At 41.7% G+C, this 22,238-nt stretch overlaps 1 protein-coding gene and 1 non-coding gene across 5 annotated transcripts in view; one reads left to right on the top strand and one right to left on the bottom strand.

The window, feature by feature from the left end:
- The window catches only part of LOC126027755 (core histone macro-H2A.1), a 67,994-nt gene that overhangs the window by 20,775 nt on the left and 24,981 nt on the right, over positions 1 to 22,238 (bottom strand). For all 4 annotated transcript variants that reach the window (XM_049786767.1, XM_049786769.1, XM_049786768.1 and 1 more), the window contains exons 3-4: positions 15,199 to 15,305; positions 14,695 to 14,892 (exon numbers count right to left, since the gene is read on the bottom strand). In XM_049786767.1, coding sequence (XP_049642724.1) covers positions 14,695 to 14,892; positions 15,199 to 15,305 — 305 coding nt within the window. The remainder of the gene's footprint in view (positions 1 to 14,694; positions 14,893 to 15,198; positions 15,306 to 22,238) is intronic.
- Positions 149 to 255, top strand: LOC126029000 (U6 spliceosomal RNA). Its single transcript, XR_007502663.1, has one exon. It is a non-coding gene; the product is annotated as a U6 spliceosomal RNA (small nuclear RNA).

Raw genomic sequence — 22,238 nt, 5'->3', positions numbered from 1 at the left:
CTACTGTTGTGCTATCTCTCCAGCCCCAACAGGCTTCTTTTGAAGTCCCAGAGTTCTGTGAAGGACAGTCCACTGTACTTGCATTATTTTGTAATGGGAAAGATTAGCTGCTTCAAGGCAAAATTTTTGATTAAAAATTTGAACAGAAGTGCTTGCTTTGGCAGCACATATACTAAAATTGGAATGATACAGAGAAGATTAGCATGGTCCCTGCGCAAGGATGACATGCAAATTCGTGAAGCATTCCATATTTTTTGATGTTGTCAAACTTAAAAAAAATTGAACAGAAAAAATAAATTTGAACAGAACCATTTTCATACACATGAATTGAACCAGGCAGGTTTTACTTAGGGCCTTTACTTTCTAGATGTCTTCACATTATTTAAGTTTTGGAGAAAACAGCAACTACTTTTAAAAGAAAGTAGAACCAAGATCATAGCCCCCAGCACTCCAATGGTCCCTCATAAAAACCAGCCTTAGAGGTGGGTCCCCCTGTGAAAACTGACAGCCCATCTGCTCCTGCAGGTACCAGGTCCCCTGAAGATGCTCCGTGCCTATTCCTGCACTGTTCTCAGTGAAGTATGCCTACCGTGGGGTTCATCAGGGAATGTGAGTTAGGGGAATTCTAACATGTTGACATAGCACTATAATTTGTATTCATTAAACCACAGTCAAGTGTAAGTCACAGGTGGTACATGCTAATGCTGATGTGTTAATTACAACAATGTCCAGATCCTCAACTTCTTAATGGACTTGTTCCCAGACAGATCCGTCCTGGAAAGGTCTGTTCCCTCTCCTCAAGGACTCATGCTTGCTCTCCTTTCCAAGCATCTCCCATTATAGTGTCCCCATCCCTGGGGCACAGGAAGCATGTGTCCCCCACACTCAATTTTAAAAACTTGTTTTAGAAATAGCTATATTAACGTATTTGGGTTTTTTCTGCATTAAGACTTATGGTATGCTGAGTGAAATAAATCAGAGGGAGAGAGACAGATGCAGAATAGTCTCACTCATCTATGGGTTTTAAGAAAACTGAAAAACATTTTTGCAATAATTCTCAGAGACAAAAGAGAGGAGGGCTGGAAGGTCCAGCTCACGACATGAAGCTCACCACAAAGAATGATGAGTGTAGTTAGGGAAATAACTACACTGAGAACTATCATAACAATGCGAATGAATGAGGAAAGTAGAAAGCCTGTCTATTCAAAAAAAGACATGGTAAAGAGAAAACAAAGTATGGCATGGTGTTTTAGAGACTCTACGTTTGTCCTTTGCCTGATTTATTTATTTATTTATTTATTTATTTATTTATTTATTTAGTTAGTTAGTTAGTTAGTTTGGTTTTTGGGTCACACTGGCAATGCTCAGCACAGCGATAAGGCATTCGCCTTACATGCGGAAGGTCCTTACATGCGGAAGGTCGCTGGTTTGAATCCCAGCATCCCATATGGTCCCTGAGCCTGCCAGAGGTGATTTCTGAGCATAGAGCCACTAATAACCCCTGAGCATTGCCGGGTGTTACCCAAAAAGAAAGGAAGAAGGAAAGAAAGAAAGAAGGAAAGAAAGAAAGAAAGAAGGAAGGAAGGAAGGAAGGAAGGAAGGAAGGAAGGAAGGAAGGAAGAAAGAAAGAAAGAAAGAAAGAAAGAAAGAAAAGAAAGAAGAAAGAAAGAAGAAAGAGAGAAAGAAAAAAAAAGAAAGAAAGAAAGAAGGAAAGAGAGAGGAAAAGAGAAAGAGAAAGGAGAGAAGAGAGAAAGAGAGAGAGGAGAAAGAAAGAAAAAAGAAAGAAAAAGAAAGAAGAAAGAAAGAAAGAAAGAGAGAAAGAGAAAGAGAAAGAAAAAGAAAGAAAGAAAAGAAAGAAAGAAAGAAAGAAGAAAGAAAGAAAGAAAGAAGAAAAGAAAGAAAGAAAGAAAGAAAGAAGAAAGAAGAAAGAAAGAAAGAAAGAAAGAAAGAAAGAAAGAAAGAAAGAAAGAAAGAAGAAAGAAAGAAAGAAAGAGAAAAAGAAAGAAAGAAAGAAAGAAAAGAAAAAAGAAAGAAAGAAAGAAAGAAAGAAAAAAAGAAAGAAAGAAAAAAGAAAAGAAAGAAAGAAAGAAAGAAAGAAAGGCTCCTGGCAGGCTCGTGGGACCATATGGGATGCCAGGATTCGAATCAGGGTCTGTCTTGTGTTGGCCGCAATGCAAGGCAAACTCCTTACTGCTGTGCTATCACTCCGCCCCCTGCCCGATTTTTAAAAAATAACTTTTCAATTTAATCACAGTGGTTATAAATATGTTTGTAGCTGAATTTCAGTCACTGAATATATATCACCCTTCAGTGTAACTTTCCAACCACCAATGTTCCCAGTTTCCATCCTTCCCCTACTCATTGTTTATCTTTGTGATAGGCATTATATTTCTCTCTCACTATCATTGTTATGGTAGTTGACAGAGCAGTTAGTGCTCTAACTGTGCTCACCACTCTTAGTAGTAAGCTTCGTATCATGGGCTAGTGCTTCTGGCCCTAATTTTTATTGTCTCTGGGTATTATTGTCTTTTATTGTTCTTAAATCCCACAGATGAGTGAGACTATTCCATATCTATCTCTCTCCAAGTCATTTCATTCAGCAGGACAGTCTCTATGTCCATCCATGTATAGGCAAATTTCATGACTTTATTTTTCCTAAGAGCTGTGTTTCGTAGATGTAATAGTTTCTTTAGCCACTCATCTATTTTCAAGCATCTAGGTTATTTCCAGATTCTAGCTATTGTAAATAGTGCTACAATGAACACAGGCATGCAGAGGGCATTTTTGTATTGTGCTTTTGTGTTCCTAGAGTATATCTCCAGGAGTGGTATTGCTGGATCAGATAGAAGCTCAATTTCCAGTTTTTTGAGGAATATCAATATGGTTTTCCAGAAAGGCTGGACTAGATGGCATTCCCACCAGCAGTGAATGAGTCTCTTCTTCCTGCATCCATGCCAGCACTGGTTGTTCTTGTTCTTTGTGATGTTTTCAAAACTTTGACCTTTGCCCAATTATTATTGAAAAGTATCTCCCTCGATGAGGGTGCTACTCTCACTGAGATTATGGATGAGAAAATATGACAGTAGGTCAGACCTTAGTCAAGGGCAGTAAGCACAGGGCAAGACCCAGAACTTATTCTTTAGTCTGTTTAGAATTCAGTCATTAGTACTTAACATAGAAATATATTCTGTAAGCATTTACATTTTACTTACTAAAATAAAGGTCTTATTTTGCTGACTCCTTTACTAAAAATAGGATGACTTGGCTTTTAGGTTATGTGGCTAATATAAAATGCTTTACACCCTAAATTACATAAGCTAAATCTAAAGTGTCAAAGGTCTTATACAAATGGTAATACAGGGTTGAAGAGATAATACATAGATGGATAAAGTGCTTTCAAATTGCATGTGACCAATCCAATTACATGTTACCAATCTGATAATACATACCAGAGCACTACCAGGAGTAATCCCTGTGTACAGAGCAGGAAGAATCCCTGAGCATCAGAGTGTTGCCCTACCTTTCAACCCCACTTTAAAAAAGATAAGGCAAAATACATTTTAAGATATATGGAATTAGTTAATATATATTAAAATTACTAATTACTAATTTAATATATTAAATTATTAAAATTGTTTTTTCTAATACTTTGGGTCATCAGTTTTGACAAGTGAAAGAAAAACAAGTATAAACAGCAATCCATGGTAAATCTTTTAATACAGTCTTTTGTTCAACTGCAGTTTTCAGAAACCATGAAAGAGAAAGGCTGAACAACAAATCATTTCATAAGTCAGATGTTTCTAAATCTGTACTTCCAAGAAAACTAGAGAAATAAATTGAGTTTACTGTGCATAGATTATTAAGGGCCAGACTGGCGAAGCTGATATTATGTTCCACTACTGGATTCTTAGTTTTGACAAATGTGCTATGGTTATGGAAGATGTTTACAATAGGAAAATTGGGTGAGAAAACTGAAGAACTGCCTGTACTGTGTTTGTGACTTTCTGTAAATTTAAAGTGATTCTAAAATAACATGGTTATTACAACAAACAGATGACAGATAACTATGTGATTTTTGGCACATGACTGAAAGATTTCAGAGGACTGAGTGATGTTGTGATAAAAAAAAATCCTTTCCATTTCCATGTAATTGTTTTTGTGAACAAGATTTTTCCAGGCACTTGTGCCTAAAAGTATGTTAAAGAGTTTTGTTTTGTATTCAATCTACAATTATTAAAAAAGAACCTGCTGGTTGGAAGCTCAATGGTGGGGTGGGAAAACCTGATTTCACCCTGCCTGTGGACACTAAATACACACACATACGCAGACTCACTTGTAGCTGAACAGCCCCACAAAAACTAAGGGTCAATGGGTCATGTACATCCAGGAAAGAGAGGCAGAGAGGTGAGATTCCCGATATCTGTGAAGTCTAAGAGATTGTGGCTACAGAGGAATCAAGGGGTTCTAAGAATAATGAGCACATGTTTTGTTTGTTTTGTTTTGGGGTCATACCAATTGTGCTCGGAACTTACTCCTGGCTCTGTGCTCAGGGATCACTCCTAGTGGGGCTCATGTACTTGAATCCAGTCATGGAGATTCAAGCAAGTGCTCTACCCATTGTACTATCTCCTCAATTTCATACAACTCTTTTTAAAGGGCCCAGGCCTGGGTGCATTCCATTTCAGAGTCACCCGCATTCCAACTCATTTCATACTTTTTAATTCACAAAATTTCCTCTTTTCTCTTATAGTTCCTAAACAATCTTCTCTCTCATAGTTCCTAAATAAGACTTTTTTTTTCTCACTAAAATCAAGTGCCCATATATGGACACATTCGCCCAGGGGCCCTGATCAGAGGCTGCATCGTGAAGAGTACCAAGACTTTGCGTGAACAAGATTAATTTGTTGACCCAAGGGTGACTGCCACAGGGAAAAGAGTCAGTTGAGAGTCTTTCTGAGAAGGAGGAACTGGTGGTAGTAATTTTTTTTCTTTATACTTCCACTTGACCTCACTGGTGAGGGAAAGGGGATGGGGACACATGGAAGTGGAACTGTACCCCTTTGTCCTACCCATTGCGGGATCCAGAGTAAGCAAGTAGGTGTTAAGCTGAAAGCTATGAATAGGAAGAGCTAAGGCTAAGGATAGGTTCCACTGCCTACACTCACACACCAGTGACTGGCTAATGCCCTGGTCAGTTATATATCCTCTAGCATAGCCTAGGCTATTTGTCAGAGGGTCTACACAGGGGATACCCCTTTAGCACCACCATGGTAGCTAGAGATACTTGCATTAATGGGCCCATGAGACTTGCAGATTGGAAAGGCAGTTCTCAGTGGGCTGTTACCCCAGAAGACTGAGAGACCAGCAGTGCCCCTGTGTTAGGGTAGAGGGAAGCCTGTCCTAGAGTGCCAGTCTGATGGAGAGACTTAAGGCTTCTTACTCTAGGATTGTAACCCTGGAATTATCACTCTGATATGGTTATCTGGATCATCAAAATTTGTTATATCTACCCCAGGGATACCTCCAGACTACCCGGTCCAGTGGCCAGGATTTTTATTATCATGAAATTGTAGCCCCATGGGGCCATATGTGTGTGTGTGTATATTTATATATATATGGGCTTTCAGTTAGTCTGGAAGAGATGCTAATGCAGATTGATCTCTGGATTACTAATATGTCTCTGCTGTCGAGACATGCCAATCAGGATGCCAACCATCCTAATTAAGATGCTCTAACAATCACATTTTCAAGAGACAAGGAAAAGCAGAGACAACACTGAAAAATATAGCTCATTTCCTATAAAAGGCCAAGAGTGATAAATGGGAACGTTTAGACTAAAACACAAGCAAAGACCATCAAGTAAAATGCAGAAACAGTGGAGCATGTCCTAAACAAAAGAATAAGAAAAATCTCAGTAAAGTATCTGTGTAATCTACCTGATAAACAGTTCAAAGAATGATCATGAAAATACTCATTAACTAAAGGAGAAAATGGGAAAATGTAGTGAGAATTTGAAGGGATGGAAAATAGGAGATAGATAAAAATAAATAGATATAAAATGTAAATATAAATATATAATATAATACATATAAATATTGATATAAAATATTGATCTCCATCCCACATATTTAGTGGCACAATACCTCCTCCAAAATCACAGAACTAACATTCCAGTAGGAACACAGCAAACTTGATGAGAAAGTTTCTTAGAAGCCCATTAAGTTCAATGAATGAAAACAGTAACAGAAGGTTCAACTAACACCAACCCACTCGGTAAATCCCCCATGAGTTTACAAACATAATTGTGAGATATAATATTATCACAAATTGACCTTGATCGATAGATTTTTTGATAACTTCATTTTCTATTTTGTTGTAAAAATCAATAAATTTTGTTCTTACCAAGGGGGCAGATTTGGGGGTGGGTAGAAGTATTGGTAGAGGGAAGTTCATACTGATGGTGGGACTATTGCTGGCACGTTTAATGCCTGAAACAACTGTATTATGAACAACTTCGTAAATCACAGTGTTTATGGGTTTTTTTGTTTTGTTTTGTTTTTGGGTCACACCCGGCGGTGCTCTGGGGTTACTCCTGGCTGTCTGCTCAGAAATAGCTCCTGGCAGGCACGGGGGACCATATGGGACACCGGGATTCGAACCAACCACCTTTGGTCCTGGATCGGCTGCTTGCAAGGCAAACGCCGCTATACTATGTCTCCGGGCCCAGTGTTTATGTTTTTAAAATGAAAAAAATTAGTCTCCAAATAATACAATAACTGAATCGAAAATTATTCTAGTTGGCTCCAACAATAAATTATATGTAACAATTCTAAGAATGTATCATCAATCTAAAACAGAGTTCTTCAATTTTTTTTTCACACCTATGAACCTGCACCTGCCCTTTATATAGTGATATGGTGAATACATAGAACAGCAGTTAGAACCAGTAGTTTTTACCTTTTCTTAACTTAAGACCCACACTGGTCCATGAACTGGTGGTTGAAGACCACTGCACTGAAATACTAATGGAACTAAAACATGGACATAAAACACACATAGGAACAGCAAGAAAGGAAAGCATCTAATAAATAAACTATAGAAAATATTCTCAACTTTTCCAATGAAAACCTTCTTTTTTTCTTGGTTTGATCCTTACTGATTATTTCCCAAATCTCATGCCAAAGCTCTCCATTTATACTATGTTTTCCATTTATACTATGTTCAGCTGCTGTAATGACACAACACCAAATAATATATATATTTATGTATAAATATATATATATATACATATCATGTCTTACAAGGTCTCCAGAAAGAGGAAAGTGAGAGGGGGGAAGATTGAGGGAAAGAGAGGAGGGAGAGAGGAAGAGAGAGAATGAGAGAGAACCTACTGGAAAAACTGGAAATTTCCATAACTTAGGGTGAAAATAGACATGCAGATTGAGTAAGCACAGAGAGTTCCAAGTAAGATGAACCCAAAAAAATCCACACAATTAAAATGTCCAAACTTAACTGATTGAGAATGTTAAAAAGCAGATGGAAAAAACAACTTGTTATGTACAAATGAACCTCCACAAAAATATCAGCAAATTTTCAGCAGAAACTTTGTAGGGCAGAAAGATGAATATTCAAGGCATAACATATTCTAAGTGCTAAAAGTAAAGAAAAATCCAAAAAGTTCCTTTATCTGGAAAAGTTATTCTGACCTAAGCATTGTCAGGAGTAAGCCCTTAGCATAGCCAAAACAAAAATAGTGCTCAAAAACAAATAAAAAATAAACGAAACAAGGAATACAGTAAAGCCAAGAAAAGAAGTATTTAACAATATTTAATAATGAGGTCAACAGATAAGAAAATATAATAACTATCAATATTTATACCTCTCAGTATAAGAACACCTAAGTATATAAAATAAACTTTAACAGGCCTAAAGGGAGAAAATAACAACAACACAGTAACAGATTTACTCTAATATTCCACTTCCATCAATGAGCAGACCATCAAGTAGAAAATCACCAAGAGTATACTGACTGTAACAATATTAGAGAAGATAGTCTTAAAAGACATATGCAGAAGTTTGTTTTTAAAAATTCAACATATTAAATAAACTATGAGATGCAGAAGTTAGAGAAGTTCTAAGCACCAAATCCAGAGATATATGCATATCTCAAGAAACAAACAAACAAATCTGAATCTAACTTTACATCTAAAGGAACTAAGAAAAAAAGAAAAGAACAAATAAAGTCCAAAGTTAGAATGAAGGGACAATAAATACCCTATTTTTAAAATTAAAATGTATTCCGGGGACCAAAGGAAAAGATAGATAGCCTACCTGATTAAGCACATGCTTTGTAAAAAGATGATCTGGTCTTCCCAAGCACCAGTGAGTGTGGCCAAAAGCAAATACAAAAACAACAAAATGTGTTCAGGGATATCTGGGGGAACCATGTGGTTCGGGGTTTGAACTTAGGTCCCAGTGCATGTTTAGGTCCCGGGTTTAGTGCCCCTGGGTCTACATTTTATACATTAGTCATGAAATAATTTCAAAAAATTACATAACCCCCCAAAAAATACTAGAAGTAAATTTCATAAGCTAAAAGACATGAGCACAGAAAACTATAAGATATTAATAAAATACATTGAAGATACAAAGAAAAGATAATCTATGCTCATGAAATGAAAGAATACTGTGAAAATATCCATATAATCAACAAAATCTACACATTCATTGCAATTGCTATCAAAATTCCAATGGCATTTTATATATAAATATAAAGAAATTAAAATTTGCATGAGAATCACAGAAAACCCTGAATAATCAAAGCAACCTTAAGAAAGAACAGAGCCAAGAACAAGTAGTCAAGTACATGCTTAGCACATGATGTTGTTTACTTCTCAACACTGCATGCCCTCCCTGAACCTACCATTGCCACTGGAATACTGTTAGGTGTGGCTTCCATTCAAATAAAAAAGGGAGCGAAATAAAGACACATGTGGGGTCCTTATTGCAAAATTCTTTTTTTTAAATAGAATAATCAAAAGGAATAAAAAATCTACAGTAGGGATCAGGGCAGTAGCACAGCAGGTAAGGCATGTACCTTGCATTTGACTGAAACAGATTCATTCCCTGACACCCGTATGGTCCCCTAGGCCTGCCAGGAGTGATTCCTCAGAGCAGAGTCAGAAGTAATCGCTGGATACTACCAGGAGGGGCAAACAACAACAACAACAACAAAAATCTATAGCAATCCAAATAGTCTGGGGTCATAGATAGCACAGAAATTAAAGCACATGTCTTGCCAGCAGATAACTCCAGCAGGCTCTCAACATCTTTTAGCATTATTGGGTGTAGCCTTGAAGAACTCTAGGACTAGAGCAGCAATGTACCCATAGTCACTTGCATTGAACCTCTGGCTCAGTTGACTAAGAATTGCAAGAGAGAGTCCTTTGGCCTGCTTATGTCTATTTGGGAGATCTCAAAAATAAATGAAAATGCGTAATACTCTTACAAAAACAGAGACATAGGAACTGGCATGATAGTATAGTAGGTAGCACTCTTGTCCTGCATGTGGCCAACCTAGTCCTATAAGGTCCCTTGAGCTCACCAGGAGTAATCCCTGAGAGCCCCTAAGCACTGCCAGATATTACTCAAAATAGAATTAAAACAGCCATTATGGAAAACAGTATCGTCACTCTAAAATTTAAAGAGTAGAATTATCATAAAATACAATTCCACTTCTGAGTATTTACCCAAGAAAGTAAAAACACTAATTTAAAAAAACACATGCAGGAGATCCTATCTTCATTGCAACATTATTTATAATGGCAAGAAATGTAAAATCTCTAAATCCACTGAATATTGGCTAAAGCAGGTGTGGTTTATAAATGCATGGATAATATTCAGTGCAAAACAATGATGAAATTTCACCCACATAGATGGGCCTTGAGAGTATCATACTAAATGAAACAAATTAGATAAATACTATATAATTTAATTAATATGTGAAATAAAAACAAGTAAAACCAATCTCAAACACAGGGAACAGATGAGTGGTAATGAGAAGGAGGGAAGATCTGAGAATGGATGACATGGGGGAAAGAAATCAAGAGGAAAATTTTTCTGACCAAGATATAAAGTTCAGTAGTAGTGCATATGATTTACATGTAAGGCTTGGAGCTCTGACACCAAGGAGGAAAAAAAGGACACACGTGTTTAGTTATCAGCCACAAAGTTATAATGTACAGCTTGCAAATTTGGAAAATTACTAAGAATATATGGGAAACAGTCATTATAATCATTGTATCATAATGAAAGGTCAATTCTCAGTTGTAAACTTGAAATACAATGTTGTGTACCAATTAATCAATTATTTTAATCATATATCTTCATTTTTTCCCTTTGTTTTTTGGGTCAAACCCAGAAATGCTCAGAGATTACTTCTGTCAGAGCTTAGGGGAGTGTATTTAGTGCTGGGTACTATTTCTCTAGTCCAAGCTGGTGTGGGTTTTTTTGTTTGTTTTGTTTTGTTTTATTATGTTTTCAATTGAATCACCATGAGATACAGTTACAAAGTCCAACACGCATGCCTTTACCAATGCACATTTCCCATCCAGTTGGTGTGTTTTTTTTTAAATGCCATATATAAGATCATCATAAATGTCAGATCTATTTGTATAAGTAATAAGACAGTTTTATTTTTAAATATCAGTATCATTCCAGACAACAAGAAGTTCTGAGACATTTAGGACATAATTGATATTTGAATGGTGACATCTCACAAGGCCACTGTGCTGACACAAAGCACACCATTGAGTGGGGCTATTCCTGACTGTGCTCAGGGACAATATTGGTAGTGTTTAGACCATACGTGGCACTAGGATTAAGCTGATATTGGCTGCATTGCAAGGCCAAAGAGTCCTGCACTCTTTCTTCATCCCTATCTGTGGAATTTAGATACAAATTGATTGTGTTTGATTTTATGCATCTGAAAACATTGAGAAGGGCCCTGAGACCTTTCTGACCAAAGGCATATATATACTCGACATTCTAGGACACATTCTCTCTCTAGAAGAAGGCATCCAAGAGCCCATGAGTGTTCTTCTATCCAAGAGCCCACGAGTGTTCTTCTGCTAGAGGATCTCTCATTTCAGCCTTCAATGGTCCAGACCCCTGGCTCCCTCTGGTCTCCAATCCAGCACCCAGCAAGTTTTGAAACTTCCTAATGGAATGAACTATCCCTTCTTTGAGTGAGTCACTAGAGGTTTTTAAATAAGGGTGGGTGAGTGAGGACTAGGTCAGAGAATGCTCAAAAGACTGAGCATAATCTCCTAGAGCACCACCAGAAGTAACTTCTCAAGCACTAAGCTGTGAGCAGCCCTCAATCCATGCTGAGTGACCCCAAAACCCAAAAATAAGGATCCTTCCTGCTTTAGCAAGTTCCCTGTGATGGCTTCCCCTCTGACCCACTCACACAAGAGCAGAGATCCACTCCACCATGGTCTCTATGGTGCTGTCTTCAAGGAAACATTAGAAACAATCTGTGATCTGTTCATAGAGAACGGGGCTTGATGATTTTTGCAGTCTATAAATAATGATATCATGAATTGAGAGTGACCTGCATAAAAGCCCATCAACAGCAGCAGAGCTGACCCCTGGGCCAGATACAGCTCAGCTTCTCTTTTGAGATTCTCTTTCAAGCCTCCGAACCGTACTAGGTATTGTTTCCATTTCAAAGATGAGGAAACTGAGATGAGAGAAAAGTTAAAACTCTTCAAGGTTAATTAGACAAGAGCTATCAGAACTACAGTCTTGTAGGCCCACCACCACACTAAGCAGGACTACAAAGAAGTGGGCAGCTGCTTTCTGAAATTTATGTAGGCTATTTTTTCAAGCTGGTAGAAGTCTGAGGGCTTTACCTGTCTATACTTTCATCTGCAGAGATGCTCCAGAGGGATATATGAAATCCCTTGCAGAGACAGTTTAGGGGAGATTCAGAGGCACAGGAGTTACAGGATTTTTTACTTCATATCCCTTGGTATCATCCAACTATTTGTTTTTCTGAAGGGGGTCAGAGGTTTGGAACACACTCAATGGTTCTCAGGGTTTAGTCCTGGTTCTGTGCTCAGGGCACAACATATACGGTGCTGGGATTGGGCCTGGGTCAGCTCTCCACAAGACTGGAACTTTATCCACTGGTAAAAATCTCTGGCCCTAGTCAACTCTTAGACACTTAGCCAAAACAAAGTCTGAAAATATGCAGTCACTGAACTATAGGTATGGAAATAGGGTAGGGAAACTGAGGCACAGATCTACCTGTGGCCACCCACAGGTAGAGAAAAGAGTGTGCTCATACAGTGCCAAGATGCAGACTCCCAGCCCCTGGCTGCCGTCTCCAGTCTCCGCTTTCACTGTAGCTGACTTAGCTGTCACAAATGGAGACTTTCAAACCCTTCCAATTACAGCGAATTGGGGTAAAAATTATGATTTGGAATTCAAGTGTTGACACTTGAAAAATACCAACTCCCTTTCACTACAAGCACTTGAGCATGTTACTACGGTTTTCTCTGGAAAGGTTATTTTCAGAACATTCCACTTAAACCTGGACATGCAGGGCTCTCCACTGTTTCTGGGAGCTGATACCACAATTTACATTAAACAAATGTTTTGAAAATTAGCTGTTCACGGTTCCAATTTCAGCTTCCCCCAGGGCTTAATGTTAGCCAAATACTGGTACAGTAAGCAGACAATGTGTTTTATTGTGTAGAAGAAAAACAGACCACCATAACAGACTTCCTGCTTTTGTAATCAAGGGAAAAGTTGAATGTTCAAGTAAGTGATTATTGACATATGGTTATTAGAAACACGGCATTCTAAATATAGCTTCTTGGAGCTCCCCTCTACTTTTACGGACATTCCCCTCTGTAATCCAAGTCCCCAAAGCAAGAACCTGCATTGCTAGTGTTGAGTGAATTGGGAAGTTCACAAAGTCATGGCTACAAACTACCTGGAGAAAGGAGGCAGTTTGCTAGAAGCAAGATTCAGCCCAGGGGAGCTGGAGCTGATGGACTTGCAGAGGCCATTCAAACATCCCTAAGTTGTAGGTTTGCAGCAGCAAGCGGCCTGGACTCTGTCCACCACAGGATGAGCAGGCCCAGTTGAGGGACATGTGTCCCTTTACCAAGGACCCTCCCATGGGTAGTCAGCTGCTAAATCTATGGTCAAGAAGTAGAGTCTGCCAGTGACATTTAAAAAGGTTGCAGAGTCACTTTTGTGCCCTCCCCTGTGCCTTCATCCCTGCAACTAAAAATGGCAAAATTGGGGGGTTGGGGGGGGCAAGAAATAGTTCCATCTTCTCATTGTATAGATGGTGTGTCTGAGGAGCATGGCATCCTAAAAACCCTAGCCTGTCTTTATACCTCTTCCAGGGTCCTCCGGAGTGCAGCCACCATATGAAACCCTGGAAATTGGGGATAGGTGCTCTTTCAATTCAGATTTTTCTCCCAGAGAGCTTGACCCAGGGGGGCAGGGGAATTGGGAGGCAGGAGGTGTTGGGAATATAAATTTCTATTTCCTGGTTCTCAGGGATCCTACTGCATCTTAGGATGCAGCCAGAAGGCTGTACAGGAAATACAGCCTTGTCTACCTCAACAAATCACCAGTCCACAATGCAGACGTGAAGTATAAGTAAAAAGTCAGACAGGTGTCCCCAAGATGAAGGCAGCATATCAGGGGAAGAATGGAGCACCTAGGAGACAGATAGACCCTGAAAGAAACCATTACCTTCTCCCTTTGGGGAAAGTCCTGGGTCTCTAGAAGAGCATCCTTGCATATCTCACTAGGCCCCACAAACATTTCCAAAGAATTACTAAGAATCTTATAAAGCAATGAAGCCACCTTCAGCCATAGTGTCCTAATCTGAGGGATGCTGTGAAAAAGACAGGTACCTCTTGTACACTTGAAGTGCATTATCCCCAGTTTCACTGGTGCAGAAGGCAGGAGATGGTGCAGAATCCAGCAAGAAGGCTTCCAGAGCGCATACTCTAGATGCCCCACAGCCTCCTGGCAATGCTCAGACAGGTAAATGCAACCACCAGCAAACTCCAATCTCCTACAGGGGGACTGCTACTTCCCCATCCTGGGGTGACCATGGTTTGGAATTGCCATCCATTAAGACAGTGTTTTGCTCACTATGGATACTCCAGAGTCAGGAACCTGCTCTGAGTCCAAGTACAGTGTGGCCAGAAGCACCTGAGTGCTCCCACCTGAATGTAGTGCTGTCTGGGGACCAATACACCTATTCAGAGAAGGGCATGCACAAGACAGCCCCACAGAGTTCTGAGAACACCAACGCTAAGCAAGAAGCCAGAGTAGGAAGCAGGGTACTATCCCTGGCACAGGAAAGACATCTGCATGCACAGCAACCTACCATGACACGAGCTCTCCCCAGGAAACCATGCAGAGCCCCTCCAGCTGGGGATCAGCTACCCCAGCAACTGTCCCTGTCTCATTCCTGAGTCTCTGGTCCCCAGTAGTGGGCACACTCTGGCCACCTGGACAGAACAAGCTCTTGCACAATCAGCTCTGAAGCACAGACATGTAGACTCCTGATGGGCCCTGAGCCAGGCAGGTACCTCTCACAGTCCACCTCGTTGCATTGGCCCTGTCCCAGCCCCATAATCTTGCCCAAATACGTACCTTGGATTTCCTGGCCCCTTTCTTGCCTCCTGTTTTCTTAGACACTGGCTTCTTCTGAGATGGAGATTTGGCCTTTTTGGCTGGGGGTGGTGTGATGATGGCTTCCAACTTCCCTTTGGATCCTCGTTTCTTCGCTAGCAGCTCAGGGTGGATATTGGGCAGTACTCCCCCACTGGCTATGGTGACTCCTTTGAGTAGCTGGCAGGAAAAGTAAAAAAACAGGTGGTGAGCCAGACCACCCTCCCTGTCCTTGCTCTGAAGACTCCATCCACCCTCTTGCTTTGGATAGTACAGCTCCGGCTTCTGTGATCTCTACAGGGACCACACTCTCCCTGGATCCTCTCAGCACCCCTCCCTCAGGTGGACTGTGGAAATTCTTTCTTAGTTCTCCAGATTCTGAGCCCTCCCCCGACAGCCAATAAAGCACCAACTTCCATCCAACTGGATGGTCAGCATAACTGTCTGTGTCAGGGCTGAGGGGACAGGGAGCAGGGGTACCCCTACCTGATTCAGCTCTTCATCGTTGGCCACAGCCAGCAGGATGTGCCGAGGTGTGACCCGCCCCTTCTTGTTGTCCCTCGCTGCATTGCCAGCCAGCTCCAAAATCTCCGCTATGGGAACAGATAAGAAGAACACACTCAGGCTAGAGTGTCAGAGATTCAAACCCCATACCCACCTTCAGAAATCCTGGAGGGTCCCTCCCTGGTAGGACAATAAAGTTCCTTCCCAGAATGCAGGGTCCCTGCCACTTTGGCTGAGACTCAAAGGTGCTGAACAGCAACACTTGTACCACAAGGCAGCCCTTGTTGTTTCATTTTTTTTTATTATAACACCAAGAGTTATTAAGTTGTTCATAATAGAATTGTTTCAGGCATTAAATATTCTTTTTAAACTTTTTAAAATTATTTTTAATTGAGGCATATTGACAAATAACTTCATGTTAGTTTCAGATATTGAAAATTATTTGAAAGACTATTTTTCCTATTTCTCCCAAAACTGATTCTTCGCTCCTATAAGACTCTATCATAGGATAGTCTACTACCATAGAGTAGATACCTTAATGTAAGAGTTCTCATACTTTATTCAAACACCAATCCCATCTCCAGTGTGATCTTCCCTTCACCAGTGTTCCTAATTTCCCATCCACCACCCTAGATTGTCCCCCTTGCAGGCACAACAAATTTATTTCATATTACTTGTTACAATATAAGGCTAATGGAATTATCAAAACTTAGATAAACACAGATCAATTTGAAGTGATGTTATATCTCTCCACAATTTACTAAAGTCAGTGCCTGTCTAAGAATTTACTGGACTGTAGCTGTTGCTACGTAACTTTCCCATCAGATTTCTTGTGATACTACTGGGCAGACGCCAATATGATTCTGAGGTATTGTGTGTTCACTTGCAGCTGCACAGTCCCGAATCTATAGGTATGAAACAAATCTAGTGGTTTAGAAGTTTGATAAGGTTAAGTTGTGGGCTTGACTGGGTAACCCTGGTTTAACCCCTATATTTTATTTATTTATTTTTGCTTTTGGGGCCATACAATAATGCTTAGGGATTACTCCCAACAGGGCAGCATGAGGTGCTGGGTATCAAACTAAGGGCTCCAATATCACTGCAGCCCTCAGAACCAATCTCTTTTGTCAAATCCCTCTATTTTGGAGGTAAATAAACTAAGGCTGGGTTTAATCCCCAATAACTCCTCCCAAGGACCACAATGAAGACCCGACCCCCAAATTCCACCTCCACAATAAATACCTAAAAGTCTATGACTAGATTCTTCTATAGAACTCACATCAGGAATGAGAAAGATAACACAGTAGGTAAACCTCTTGCTTTCCATGTGGCTAACTCCCCATATAGTCCCCCAAGTCATGCCAGCAATGATCCCTGAGGGCTGAGCCAGGAATAAACCCTGGGTACTTCTGGGTATAGTTTCAAAGAACAAACATTAAAAAATCCACATCATATAAACATAAAAGAGGTGATGATGATAGGTGATAAGTGACTAAAAAAGACTTAACCATGCAACACAAATATGTAAATCCAATATACAAAATCCTGAATATATACCCAAAGCTATGAAGACCATCAGAGAGCAGGCAGAAAAGTTATTCTGTGGTAGAGCCAGGTGTGAATCACAGGTGTGAGGCCTAGGTTCTTTTCTCAGCATTACACACACATTCATGTGCACACACACACACACACACACACACACACACACACACACACACACACACACACACACACACAATGAGCTCTAAAAGCAGACTGGCCACCAGACATAAGGATCTCCATCAGTGCCCTATGTGGGATGGGCATCTGCCCTATGTCACTGCTAGAACCTATCCTAAGGAGTGAGATGCAGGAGCACTCACCGGTGAAGCATCTTAATGTCTATAATTTACTCCCAAACACTTCTGCAAAAGTAAAAAGCAAAAGTGGTAAGTGGCTTTCGTGGCCAGATCTTTAAGTTAGGACACATTATTGTTTGTCTTTCAGCACTCTGTGGGTCTGATATTGTTCAAAATAGGAACTTCAGTAGATGAGGAGTTCATCCCTCTCAGGTTCCAAGTTGGTGTGCAATGCCCTGTCCTGGAAAAGAAAACCCTCCATCGCATTTAGCAAGTGCCCTTTGTTAAGTCTCTTTCTGGGTGGGACATATCTCATGGATAGAATTTATCTCCTCACCATCACCATATTTGACTGTCCACCTGAGAGACACTGTACCCCCATCTGCCATTTTATCCCCACACATGGTTCTGGCAATGGATGACATACATCTGAGCCCGTATTGCCTGACCTCCACTGGGCACTAAAGAATATCCAATGATCTATGGTATATGAACAACAGAAGCCCCAGCAAAACCCAAAACAGGGATCCTTCTCAAACTACCATGGTAGGTATTTCAGCTACATGAATCTGAAATTTATAAAATATGGTACATATACAGGCCATGTTTATATACATTTATATACATGGTACATATATACCATATCAGGGGCTTTCAAATATAGGTCTACAGCTTGGTCAGCCCACAGGAGTGAAGAGGTGAAAGCCACTGTCTACACTGTCATGAGTACTGAGAGCTAAACCCACATTCGAAAGAACTACACTGGGGGTAACTGAAAGGTTGTCTGGCTGCTCCTGAAAATTCTGTTAGCAAGGGAAACAGGGTCCATCATACCCAGGATTGACAAGTTCCCTTACCTCAAATCCAAGGCTGAAAGTCCTTTACTTAAGCCTCATACTCAAGAAACAAGAGCACCAGGTACCACAGGCCCTTTACTAAATTCTACACAAGAATGTCCCCCTGTATGGGAGGCTGGCCAAGCACCTTTGCCATTGTCATCCATTCATCTCTACAGTCATCAGGCCAGGCAAAAGAGGACAGAGACCTCAGGCACTCACTGTAGCATCTCTGAAGCTTCCCTACCTTGGCCATGCTAATGTCCCAGTGCCATGCCAACATGGGCCTTCCAGTCAAGCTTGAGTCTTAAGTCACCTGAGGCTGGTGGCTGTCCAAGGATGGTAACTAGCCCCTGTAGCCCAATAGTGGTGAAGACTACTGGTTTTCAACCTGAAGCCTGCATACCAGCTCTGGTCTGGCCAATGACACCAATGACATAAGAGCATGTGGCTCCCAGGTACCATGAGTACAAGAAATGCCTGATCTACATTCTCTATAGTTGACAGAGGAGACAGCACCTCTACTGCCATTTCCACAGACACTAGTGCGGGAGGATGAGCCAACACATACTCAGCCTGGAGGAGGAACCTGGGAGGAAGTAAGGGTATACAGGTGAGGGCAAGATCTGCAAGCGATGGCTGGCAAGGAAGCTCAGAATCGACAGAGTCAGAATATAGGAATGAGGTGGCCTCCTTAATTGGGAAAGGAGTGGGGGATGCTCACTGTTAGGAGGGAGAAAGAGATGGACTCCATGCAGAGAATTTTGCAGTGCTCTCTGAAACCCATCCATCAGCAAGCAGATTAGAGGGCAAGCCTGTCCCTGAGAGACAGTATTGAGGCCATGGTGGTGGGGCTTGAAGGAGGAACCAGGTCTTTTGATATTTGGAATGTGGCTTTATTTTTGTTAGGGCAGATGGTAGGGTGTCTCAAAAACACCCTACTGTGTGTGTATTCTTGCTGGGGAGGGGGCAGGTGGCACCACTAGGAAGTACACAAATGTGGGGTGATCATATGCAGCATTCTGACTGGGAAATCTTAAGATCAAGTCTCCAGGAAGTCCCAACTCTGTGGGACACTCCCTATGTGGCTGAGCCTTCTGATGGCCTTAAGATGCTCACTTGGGACATTTCAAGAATTGTGTCTACTCACTGATGATTCACCCTGGATTTAGGATCTCAGACTGGATGTCCCTGGAAGTGACTACATGGCGGTCAGGTGCTAGAAGGGGTATAAATGGACCAATTTTGGTTCCGTTCATGGAAAGAGCTGAGGAGCCATGCCTCCTTCTGCTGTCTCCTTCCCTGAGGAACTAGAAAGCCCAGGGATCCTTTACACAACACCCCAGCTAACCTTCAATGGGCACAGGGCAAAAAAAGAAGCCCATCACCTAAGAGTGGGCTCCTAGCTCTGTGGGATGGGCAGGGGCCTGGGCCCAGCAGGGAAGCACACCAAAAGGCAACTGGTTCCAGCCAAATGGCCAAGTGTTTTCTTTTCCTCATCTGTGTTTTCCAGATGGAAAGTTACCATAGTAATTCTCAGGAAGAGACAGAAGGTGGAACACCAGAGAGACACCCCTTTTAGGAGAGGCATGCATTGTGTCTCGCCCTGCTGCACACCAGGGCAGGCAGGGGGCTGGTACAGAGGATGGAGGAACAATCAGTACTTACCACAGAAACAGAAGAACCCATCCCCAGCTCCACCAGTGCTCAGAATGCCACCTTCTCTGTGGCATTCAGATCACTGTGAAAGGTTTTGCCTGCTCAGAGAGACTGCCTACTACTGTAGGAGAGAGGAGAAGACAAAATGCCAGCCATGAGGCAAGGCAGAACAGTTTCTGCTGCTAGCCAGAACATATGTGAGTGAAGATGCTCTGAGAAGAGAAATGGGACTAGTCACAGGCCACAGAAAAAGTTTTTCTGATCACTAGGTAGTGATGTATGTCCTGCTTTGCAGTGATAGCACAGGCAGAGTCCTGGTAGCCCTGGTTTGGGGGCTGTTATCTAATTCCTGCCACTGCTCCCTGTGCTCCCAGTGACCAGAGTTCCATCCACAAAGGGCACATCCCTGGTGAGTGACAGCTTCAGTTCTAAAACCCTTCACACAAGTAAGTCTCATCCATGCCTCTGACAGGGAGGGTGTCCTGCACATCATTAGTTTCAGAATTTAAGAAATGTGCTAGTTTTCTTCATGGCCTCTGGCTGGCTATAGAAAAATAGAATTCTAAGAGGGGCAGAGCAAGAGCACAGTGGGTAGGGCCTTTGCCTTGAAGGCAGCTGACTCTGGTTTGATCCCCAGGTTCAAGCCCCAGTATACCCTAAGGTCCCCAAGCCTGCCTGGAGTAATTTCTGAGCATAGATCTAGGAGTAACCTCTGAGCACTGCCAGGCATGAATGGCCCAACAACCAAATAAAATAAAATAAAAACAAATTCTAAGAGCAAGAACCAAAAAAAGCACAAGATTCTCAGACACAATTCCACTTCTCTGCAGTTTTTGAGGCTTAAATTTCCTCCTGGAAAGGGTTTTCAGAGGTCTGTAACACAGACACAGGAAATACTCTGGAGGAAAGGGGAATGTAGCAAGGAACAGCATACCCCAACTTGGTTCTGTGCCTCTAAGGCTGAAGTTCTTTGGGCCATTGACAGTCTAGCACAAGAGCATCCTGGTTCGGTGTTAGAGGACAGTGTGGCTGACAAGCAACACTGATCAGCTCATGAGCATTTTTCTTATTGCTTTATGGTCATCAGGCTTGTTTCCTTTCAGATCTAACTTGCAAAGTACTGAGCACTCTTGATTGGGCAAGTAAGTGAGCCACTGGCTCCAATACTCAGCATAGCTAATGTGGTCAGACACCCTCACCCCCACCTCACTTCTGCCCATCTTCTTCCCAGAGCAACAAAAGTTGCAGAGGAGTCTCTGAGGTCAGCTTGCCCCAGCCCTAACCCAAAACAAGACTATTTCTATGTCCCTTGATAAAATTCCTGAAGCCTTGACACGTGAGCAGAGCTGTGTTCTGCAGACCAGCTGTCAGACAGAACCTTTGATGGGTCTGCGTTCCAAGTTTACCTGGAGACCAAAGAAAGGCTGAGGGTTCCCATCCCAAATATGTTGAACTAAAGCATAGCTGCTGTGCTAACGCATTCTGTCTCTCTTCCTTAAGGGAGATGAAGTCATGGTTTGCAAAATTAGAGCCCTAACAGCTAACAGGTGATATGTGAAGATCACGCCAAACTCGATAAACACAGACCTTGCAAAGGACAGAGGCAAGGGTTTCCAAAGTGCTATTTGAAGCATCTTCTCCTGCCCAAGTGGATACCACCATCAGAAATCAAAGAAAGGCAATGTTCCCAAAATCCTGGAGAAAAGGAGTACTTGCTACAAAGCCAACAACATGACAAAGAATCTTATTATACTTCTTTCAACTCATTGGGCTTTCATCAGCATCCCATAAGTTCAGAATGAGTTGAATCCACTCCTGAAGGCCTTAACCCAATCAACCCCAATTGGAGAATGAATGCAAGGGGTTGTCTGTGCCCCAGATCACCACTCCTTCCTCCAATTCCCTCATCAGCCCAGTACCCATGGCCCGCATCCCATCTTTCCAGGTGAGAGGAAGAGCTACAGTCCCTGGGGCGCCATCAGCTCTACATCTCCTAAGGGGCCACAGCAAGGGTTGCCCAAGGAAACCCTCCAGCAGTTACAGAAGGGGGTGTCTTCTGAGCAAGATACAAGGAAGAATGTACAGAAGCACCACACTTTTCTTTCAGTAAATGACTAAGCTAGACACAGTAAGCAACCATTTGCCATTAAGTCAAAGGAACAAGGAACGTTGTCTTTTGCTTTCTCCTCAGTATCCCAGTAAGACAGCAAAGTAATTTTACTGTGAGGCTTTAAAGGGAGCTGATTGTGTTTCAAAGCAAAAAGAGCCAGAGAAATTGAACAGGAGGTGAAGAACTTGTACACAACCAACTCTAGTTGGAATCCTTGGCACCCCATATGGTTCTGTGAGTCCCACCAGGAGTGATTCCTAAGCACAGAGAAGAGCACAACCTGATACGGCCCAAACCCCCTTCTCTCCAAGTCAAAGTAAAAATGAAGTAATTTTGCACTATCCACAATGATGAGAGATTGCTGATTCAGGGCACAAGTAAAGTTCGAACTATCATCAACCCAATGCATAGCTCCCTTCCCATTTCAGAAAAACCTTCCTATGGCCCCACCCCCCTTCCTGTGCAACTTGATCTTACCTGCAAGACCCCGCCCATTTGTGGGAGGGGTCTTGGAAAGGTTAGATAAGGCTTTGACCCAGGGGATTAGGGGCTTTTTGTCTTTGCCAGCATGGAGGTCAG

This window comes from Suncus etruscus, chromosome 14, assembly GCF_024139225.1.
Source record: "Suncus etruscus isolate mSunEtr1 chromosome 14, mSunEtr1.pri.cur, whole genome shotgun sequence".
NCBI lineage: Eukaryota > Metazoa > Chordata > Mammalia > Eulipotyphla > Soricidae > Suncus > Suncus etruscus.
This window is presented reverse-complemented; position numbering and strand designations above follow the sequence as displayed.